At 40.1% G+C, this 9275-nt stretch overlaps 1 protein-coding gene across 3 annotated transcripts; it reads left to right on the top strand.

The window, feature by feature from the left end:
• Positions 1-37: 37 nt before the first annotated feature.
• Positions 38-8789, top strand: stx2b (syntaxin 2b). Of its 3 annotated transcripts, none has more exons than XM_074628166.1 (10): positions 38-138; positions 224-323; positions 1081-1155; positions 1264-1337; positions 1716-1824; positions 5673-5746; positions 5961-6098; positions 6231-6341; positions 7032-7151; positions 7302-8789. In XM_074628166.1, exons 1-9 carry the CDS (start codon positions 118-120, stop codon positions 7125-7127), a joined length of 798 nt encoding a protein of 265 aa, XP_074484267.1. In that variant the 5' UTR covers positions 38-117; the 3' UTR covers positions 7128-7151; positions 7302-8789. The 3 variants fall into 3 exon arrangements, with proteins under 3 accessions (XP_074484267.1, XP_074484269.1, XP_074484270.1); XM_074628169.1 differs by having other exon boundaries at positions 61-138; positions 224-274; XM_074628168.1 differs by lacking the exon at positions 7032-7151.
• Positions 8790-9275: the final 486 nt, after the last annotated feature.

Consider the following 9275-nt stretch of genomic DNA (forward strand, 5'->3'; position numbering starts at 1 on the left):
AGTTCTTTACTGTTATTTTACCTGGGAAAAAAAGTCACTTACACTCTTTCATCCGTACAGAGTAAGACACGAGCAGAGGAGGATGTCGTTGCAGTCGCAGTGGACAGAGATGGCTTCATGGAGAGCTTCTTCAGAAGGGTGGGTAGTCACTGCAACTTCCAGGTATGTGCACAGGTTTAGGAACATCAAGATATACTGATGTGTTACTGATTGATTTTTTTAGGTGGAAGAAGTCCGAGGACTCATTGATAGGATCTCCTACCAAGTGGAAGAGGTGAGGAAGATGCACAGCATGATCCTGTCTGCACCCAACCCAGATGACAGTAAGTGTGTCTTTATAAAGAATCAGGATGGAGACAGTGAGCATGTCGACGTATCTGTAGTTGTGTATATTCAGTTTTATTGAGAACTGCTTGGCTTGAGTTTGACTTTTGAGGCACAGAGTGAAAATGTCTCACTTCCTTTGTTACATTTCCCTCCTCATTGTGAATGAATGGCTGCTCGGCCGGATACGTGTGAAGGAAATGGTTCTGTTTTCCCCAAAAACTCACAAACCGTTGTAGTTTGGGCTCTGACTTGTTCTGTCAGAGACCTTTCAACAGTCAGGGATTCAAACATGCTGTCATTTTGCAGATGTTTGCAGGCACCAGTGGATCAGATACAGTTTCAAAAGTATTTCTATTGATTCAAAGCTCTATAACAGCGAGCACGGTGTCACTCCTGGATGTACTCAGCTCCTGACTTTTGTTCAGTGTGTGAGCCTGAGGGTCCCTGCAGGACAAAGAGCCAGTTGACAGTGCCATGGCATCATCATCATCAGTGATTGTGTTTAATGTAACACAGTACAGTGTTTTAAGATCCATGACGTGGAAATGGTCACCAGGGAAAGGAGAAACAAAGAGCTTTGTGCTGTGTGACCTCTGCGATTATTGCCACAGGGTCGTTGCCAAGTTACAAAATGAAATCACAAGTAAATCCAATATTTACAGGAGAGAGAGCGGCAGTGATTAGCTGGATGACATTATGTTTCCTCATCAGCGAACCAAGTCTGATGCATTCTCTCTTTGTGTATGTGTGAAGGAACAAAGGACCAGCTGGATACGCTGACCAACGATATCAAAGGGAACGCCAATGTGGTGCGAACCAAACTAAAATGTGAGTGACGTGATTGTCATCACGCTTATTTATTGACTGCAACACGAACATACACAAGCTGATGTTGTCTGCCGTTGCGTAATGTGACGTAACTCTCTCCCTCTGAAGCCATGGAACAAAGTATGCCCAAAGATGATGTCGCTAACAGATCCTCTGTTGACTTCAGGATCCAGAAAACACAGGTCAGGAAACAGGCGGATGATACATATTACATGTCCTGCTCATACATGATCATCATCAGCCATCTGTCAGCTGTACACAAACATCAAATGTTTATGTATAGATGTATCCAAGATATAGACAAATAAGGAACATTAAAACTATTTACTATGAAATTCTCAACTTTACCTGCCACATTCTCTACTTTACAAGATGCGTTTGTGGATTGGCATTGCATTTCCTTTGTTTGAGTGTAATTTTGAACCTCACAATTCAAGAAATTCCCTTTTTAAAATGTACTTTTAATTCCAACAATGTAAGTATCTTGTACATAACTGCTTTGTGTAGTCTGAAATGCCAACATCTTCACCCAGTGTCCTTGTGTTTTCACTTGTCCTCAGCACACGGTGCTGTCCAGGAAGTTTGTGGAGGTCATGACTCAGTACAACGAGACTCAAGTGTCCTTTCGGGAGAGAAGCAAAGGAAGGATCCAGAGACAGCTGGAGATAAGTAAGTGAAAAATAATGGACTCCCTGAACCCTCAGTAGTCTTTGAAGCTTCATAATGAATGTAAATTGCTACCGCAAACAGGAAATAGTCTCTTTTTTTAAACACACGTCAATGGCTTGAATTCGGTTGTACGGTCAAGATGTGTAAATGTAGAGATAAAAGGATGACAAATAAAACCTTGAAGCTGCGTCAGGACAGGATCCAGGAAACAGACTGCACCGGTTTCCTCTGTACACTAAACTGTTGATAAACACACAAGGTGCAGGGCAGGGTTTTCTTTTTACAGGTTTCTTCAAGGTGTCAGGGTTCTCTTTTGCACAAACCAAAGATCACATCCAAACACCCGATTTTGCGAGTTTTGATAGAACTTAAATGAACAGTAGTTGTAGTAGTAGTGCAGTGGCCATTTGTCGGATCAAACTTAAATCAAAGGGCCACTGATGCACCATGGGTATGTGGTGTATGCAGGCAAAAGAGTCCATTGTCCATGCAAAATGTGTGTGTTTCTGATGATTTATTTATCCAAAAAGCAAGCAAACACAGATGTAGCTGCCTCTCTTGTTCTGGTAAAAAACCATAAGCCCCCCCAGATGCATGCTGGTCCTACCTGCATACCTTCCTATATAACTGTGGGTGCCCACAGTTTTTATCCAATTCATAAACAAAAGAAAACAAAATACTAAATACAGGCTACTAAACAAGACAACAAATAACTAGCAAAATAAAAAAATCACAAATCGAATCTAAATAAAGTAAACATCTAGAATAAATCAAACAATACTACTTATTATTAGTAAAACAACAACTCAATACTAACAAGAAATGAATAGCTCCTGCAAGAATAGAATATACAACAGAGCACAAACCGGTTGTATAAAGATACAGGACTTGCAAGAGTTAGCTTCTGGCAAACCAGAATGAATGAAAATGTGGCGTACAGCACAAAATAATACAATATACAGTGTAAATAAGTATATACTGTAGGTGTATTAGTATTCATTCAAGCTTATAACTTGTGCTAAGTGTGTTTATTGAGGAGCATGTTCGGTCATCTCTGTTCAGAATCACAGTGACAAACAAATGCAAAGAGGGTGTGTATGAGGTGCATCATTGTATAATGCACATGAGTAACACGACACAATAGTGAAAAGAAAAAAAAATAGCACTATCTCTCACGGTCCCTGCGGCCGGCATTAATGAGAGGCCCTAGTTCTCCACGCTGCAGACGGAAGAGCCTGATACTGGAGACGCCTCGTTGTGTTTGCGTTGCCTGGGAAACAGCCAGAGGACTCGGCGGCCTGCGTAACAGTAGTTCACCTGTCTTTGACACGGCCACACATACCTCGGCCTGTGTGGACATCGTGGACTTAACACCATTTATTTACATCACTCAGAAGTGATACTTATTTTTGCTTGGTGTATGTTGACGAGTGTGAGTGCGGTGTGTGTTTTGTTGTGTTTGTCTCTGGCTCTCTGGGGAGTTGCAAAAGGTGTGTGACATACAGTAAAGCACCTGCACAGAGAGCTGCCTCTCCAGGGAGGGTGTTGTACAACAGGAGGCATGGCTCCAGGAAAAGAAAGCTTTCTGTTTATAGAGTTTCAGCAGCTGTTTTTCTCTGTGAGGCTTCCTTTGTTCCTCAGACACTTCTAATCTTAGTCACAAATACAACCCATATCCGTGAAGAAACTGAAAACCACAGCAGGAGCCAAGACACTGAATTAGTCCACTGATAAATGCATTGTAAACAACTGTTGCACTGAGATTTGAAGTTTAATTGCAGCTATCTTTTGCTATCAATGTTTAGCACTCAAAATGTGTCAGTATTATGACACCACAAGTCATTTGGTTCTTAAAAACATGTTAACAAAACACTTCAGTTGCAATCCTCAGTGTGCCTTATTTTTTTTTTGGTGTAGTCAGAAATCAGAAATTAACATGAAATAATTAATTAATTGATGTATTGAAATACATTGTGAAAGTTTTATAAGGGTTTAGAACATGATGATTGAAGTATATGATATATGATATGATGAAATATATGATGGTCATTCCGATGCTCACTTATGTTTCATAAATTGTTGCAGCAATTTGTGGGTTGATTCCATTTGTTACAAACATTTAGTGCTAAATATAACCATTTTTACTTGATAAAAATGATCAAAAATCCCTCCAAATTACCTCATTAAGACACCAAGACCCTGAGGAACGTCATAGAAAAAGCTATGCTGTGATTTGGTGTCGACAACTTTTGACATTTGGAGATTTCTGCAAGAATTGCATTTTCAGCGATTGCAGTCACAGATCACTTCTGTTCTGGAAACAGCTCAGAAACCCCCTTATTGTTAATCTAGCCATCCTCTGAATGCCCTAGGTCTCTAGTTTGTAGTTGTAAAGTTTCATGAGGCTGTGATTATCCTAGAGGTCACCATAGGTCATTTTATACAGTGACGTCAAATTTAAAAAATGGTCTCACTACAATGAAATGGCTACTATGGGGACTAACATCATCACACATGAATACAATTAGGCTCATTGGATCCACAAGAGTTTCAGCTTTGGAGTCATATCCAATTTATGCAATTCTAAGACTGATTGGAAAATGTGCATTCCAAAATCTACATCATTACAAAAGACACGCCATGTCACAACTCCATAATTCTGTTAGTGTGCCTTACTTTAACGCTGTCAAAGACATTATCCATTTTTTTTTTCATTCGAATGAAGTCTTAATTGGTTGTTTCATTAAACAATACATCTCTCACTACTTGGGGGGAAAAGTCAGCATTGTGTCATTGAGACATTATTTTCCTGTCAGCTCTATCGATGGAGCTACAATGAAGCTTCTTCTCCTCACACAGCGGGCTTTATGCACAGCAGCCTCACAACACTGACAGACTAATGTATTATTACTCTGGAATTAAGCACTCAACAGTAGCCTATACTTTGTACCAGGGCTAAGCAGAGACATTTACATTCTTTATATTAGTGCAACACTTACTACTCTGTGAGTTTTTGTCTATTAAATGTCAGAGTTGTGTTTTTATTGGTTGAAAACATGCTACAAGAATGACGAACACGAGTCCCTAATTACAACAGGGTGCGTCTGATAATCAATCTTTTAGACATAGACAGCTGTTTAAATCCATAACCAAATGTTAGGCGGAACTAGTCTTCTGATAAATAATGGATCAAGAGTCAATCTGTCTACTGGCCTTCCATATTTTATTAACCTTACTGAATCTAAGGTCCAGAGCCTGAATAAAAGGGCATGAGTAGGAGTGGTGTCATAGTCAATCTCAGTACTCTGTGGCACAGTGGTGCAGTGGTAGCATTATCCGCTCGCAGGAAGATGGTCCCGGGTTTGATCCCTGGTCATCTCTGTGGAGTTTGCGTGGGTTTCCTCCGGGTTCCCCAGTTTCCTCCCAGCACCAAAACATGTACCAGGAAGGGCATCCGGTGTAAAAAAGCAAATCAAATATGCGGATCATAAAGTCAGATCTCAGATGATCTGCTGTGGCGACCCCTAACGGGAGCAAAGACGAACGACTCAATTTTCTCCCAACAAGCTATCAGGAGCTGCAGCTTTTACAGGATAAAATCTTCAAAATGATATCTTATTTTATGATATCTTATTTTCTCAAATTTCAGAAACTGCATCATGTCTCTGCTCTGGTTTTCTTTATGGGTGTTTTGGATCTACAATTTATTCATTCAAAAAAAAGTCCCGATGTGCAATCAGAGACATCTTTAGATCCAGCATCCAGTCATTACAAAACACTTCATATATAAACAGGACATAGGTTTGGTTCATTGCTGGATAATCATTGCCTGCTATTTATTATTTTAGCTGGAAGAGTGACCACCAATGAAGAACTAGAAGGCATGCTAGAAAGTGGAAATCCATCCATCTTCACATCTGATGTAAGTGTTGTCATGCTTTACTGAGCAGCATACTGTTATTGCCGTGTTAAAAGCTGTTACTGCCATCTAGTGGTGGAGGAGGGGTAAATCATATGGGGTGGGGTAGGGTGCTGCCAGGCCTTTTTAAATTAATTTATACACACATAGCTGGGAACATTTGTCTGGTGTTTTTGGATGAATTATTTGACCTTGTCTCTCTATCTTTCTCCCACAGATCATTTCTGATTCCCAGATCACACGTCAGGCCCTAAATGAGATCGAGTCACGACACCAAGACATCATGCGTCTGGAGTCGAGCATCAGAGAGCTCCACGCGATGTTCATGGACATGGCGATGCTGGTAGAAACTCAGGTAACAGCTACAGTAGTAGTATGTAGTCTTATTAGTCAATGTCTGATAGCATCTAATTTGTGTACCAGTATGTAGCCACAATGTTTCTTTACTAATACTACCAAGACAAAATTGTGATTGTGTCATTTACAGGGGGATATGGTCAACAACATTGAGAATAATGTCTCCAATGCAGCCGAATACATTTGTAGTGCAAAAGAAGAGACCAAAAAAGCAGTGAGATACCAGAAGAAATCCCGACGGGTATGTGCTCCTTTCTAATTCTGTGTTGCTAAATTGTCATCAATAAAAACATTTGTAAATGTAAACTATACAAGATATCAAAGTCAAATGTGACCACTTAAAGAGGACCTATTATGCTTTTGTGCTTTTTCCCCTTTCCTTAAGTGTGTTATATAGTTTTCTTGTGCTTAAGATACAAAGCCCAAAGTCCAGACCAAAGGGAGTTACTCTCCCCCACAGAAAAACTGCTTCTGAACTGCTTGAAGTCCCGCCTTTTCTTTCGTAACATGGTGATGTCACCAAGTAACACATTACATAACATTATTTGCATAATACCTGCCTAGCGGCTAGTTTGGCACACCTCAAACAAAGCTAGTCTGAGCGGAGCTGGAGCTGGAGCGGAGTCTGAAGAGTTTTGTTCAGTTGACCAATCACAGCAGTGGACCAGCTGACCAATCAGAGCAGAGAGGGGTGGTTGGGGTGGAGCTCAAACAAAGCGTTTCAGACAGCAGTTGAAAAGAGGTGCTGCAGCACAGCCGGTATAAGTGTTTTTTGAACTTTAAAGCGTGTAAACATGTTCTTGTAGAAACCCAAAACACAAGTTTGCATAATAGGTCCTCTTTAAAACTACTATATGAATCGATTTATAGTCTTTTTAGTGGTACCCTACTTCAATGAATTTCAAATAACACCCTCTTCTTCACTTGGCAGAAATACATTATCATCGCCTTTGCTCTGTTGATCCTGCTTGCTGTCATTGCACTAATTGTTGGCCTGTCTGTTGGACTAACCAAACCCCCTGTGTGAGAACTACTGTGATTACCGCGTGAGGTAACACTTCATCCACAACGTCCGTCCCTTAAACACAACATTCATTCATCCATTCATCTGTACATCCAGGAATTCATTCACTCGTTTCGCCGTTGAATGGTTTAAACAGGATGTGTAACGCAGTTGTCTCTTTCCTTCTCTTTCTGACAGAAACTACTTGGCCTTGCCATGTGTGCGGTCGCAGGTTTACTCCTTTTACTCATCATAATAGTCGGAGTCTTTGAGTCGTGAGTCACACCCTCACAGCAGTCAGCTGTAGGCCGCTCAGCTTCATAATAAAGACAATAACAAGTCATTCACTATCCAACAGCATTACAGAGAGGAGCTCTTCACTACACTGAAGTAAGTATAATGTGTGTGATCCACTTTGCACCAGTAACATCAGACCTCATGATACACTGTTCTGGAGAACAAAGCATCCTGTCAGCACACATCCCTTTCCCTCAGCGGTGATACAATGAACACTGACAGCACATCAGATTAATACACTGGTGTGCGTTCTGTACTGCTGCCGTTGTTTCATGTTAAGTATCACTCTCAGACATTTCTTGGTCTAATGACTTTAAAGGACATTTTTGACATTTCGGGATTTAAACTTATTCGCCTTCTTGCTGAGAGTCAGACGAGAAGATCGATACCACTCATGCCTGTACAGTAAATATGACGCCATCACCAGCAGTGGCCGGTTAGTTTAGCTTAACATAAAGACTGGAAACAGTAAAACAGCTAATTTGGCTCTGCCAAAAGTAACAAATATGGCACGTTAAGGGTTCACGGGTGTTTATGTGCCAAATTATTTCTTGGCCAGACGCGGTGACTTCCCGGAGTCTTGTTGTCATTGCAAGGTTGCCAGGCAACTAGCGGAGGCTCCAGGAGGCCACTTATCCTGGCACATGGCCCCTTGTAAAACCACAATGTGTCATTTTTACACCTCTGTTTGCATATTAAACAAACAAGATATAATATGGTAGTGTGTGAGCCTTTAGAGATAATGGTAGGCAGAGCCAGGCTAGCTGTTTCCCTTTGTTCACACTCTTTGTGCTAAGCTAAACTAACCGGCTGCAGCTTAATATTTAGCGTAGGTTACAGACATGAGAGTGCAAGAAACGTTTTCCCCAAAAGTTCAATGTACTGCCTTAATATTCAAAAGATATTGTGACAATTGTCTTTATAAATTGATTGTATAATTCGTGTTTACATGTTCAAGTGTATGTTCTCTTGTACTTTTGTATATGTAGGCTACTGTAATTCATGTGAATTGAATGTAAAACTCCTACAGCTCAGGAGTCCTTTAGAAAATAGTAAATTGTATAAAAAAAATTATATTCTACGTAAGCATTTCTTGTTAAATATTTTCGGATCAATCGAATGGAATTTATCACTTCATTGCAACCGTACACAAGTGCCTTGCTGACATTTAATATGAAACCTTAACTTATTGAATATATTATATTTATCACGATCGCGGTGTGTGATGACTGAAATATCAATTGTGAAAAAAGTCACGCTACAACGTAGGACTCTTGGATGACGTTATTTCAAGAGCACACATTTTAATTTTGATATATTTGTTCATTGTAAGTTATTATCTTGTATTTTATATTGAAACAGAAAGTCATGTAATTAAAAGATAAAGTATACATTTTTGTGTATTTCCTTTCATATCAAAGGTGATGAAGTTGACTTTATTTATAAATGCAGGGAGCACTTTTAAATTGCAAACACGTCTGAATTTGTCAGACAGAATTAAGGTTATTTTCAGTTCTTTTAACACTCCAAACATTTGGAGCTTCAGTTTGTTTAGAGGAAAACAGAAAGAAGCAGAGGGTGCTGTTTACTTCAGGACTAATGAGCACTTTGCACAAAGCGCTTGACTTTCCGTGTAATCAACCAAACAAGATTAGTGAAGAAAGTGGAAGTAGGCCCCCGGAGGGCAAGTTCTTTTCTCTCTTTGAATTAGATCAAAGGAAACTTCTGAGGTGCACTTAGAGTGAAATGCCAGTGAATGTCCTTAAAATCTGTACACGAGGGGGGTTTTCAGGTCACCGAGCAAGACATCCTAGATGTCAAGATGAGTGATATTATGAACTGTGATTTAACTTGGACGACACGGCAGGGTCATTT

The sequence above is a fragment of the Sebastes fasciatus genome, unplaced genomic scaffold (genome assembly GCF_043250625.1).
Source record: "Sebastes fasciatus isolate fSebFas1 unplaced genomic scaffold, fSebFas1.pri Scaffold_125, whole genome shotgun sequence".
Classification (NCBI taxonomy): Eukaryota; Metazoa; Chordata; class Actinopteri; order Perciformes; family Sebastidae; genus Sebastes; species Sebastes fasciatus.

What these genes read in the sequence shown, in the direction of transcription:
- stx2b (XM_074628166.1), top strand. Translation starts at nt 118, where the DNA reads ATGGAGAGCTTCTTCAGAAGG. An exon ending in TGCACCCAACCCAGATGACA is followed by an intron (nt 324 to 1,080) that starts GTAAGTGTGTCT and finishes GTATGTGTGAAG; the next exon opens with GAACAAAGGACCAGCTGGAT. An exon ending in TCAGGATCCAGAAAACACAG is followed by an intron (nt 1,338 to 1,715) that starts GTCAGGAAACAG and finishes ACTTGTCCTCAG; the next exon opens with CACACGGTGCTGTCCAGGAA.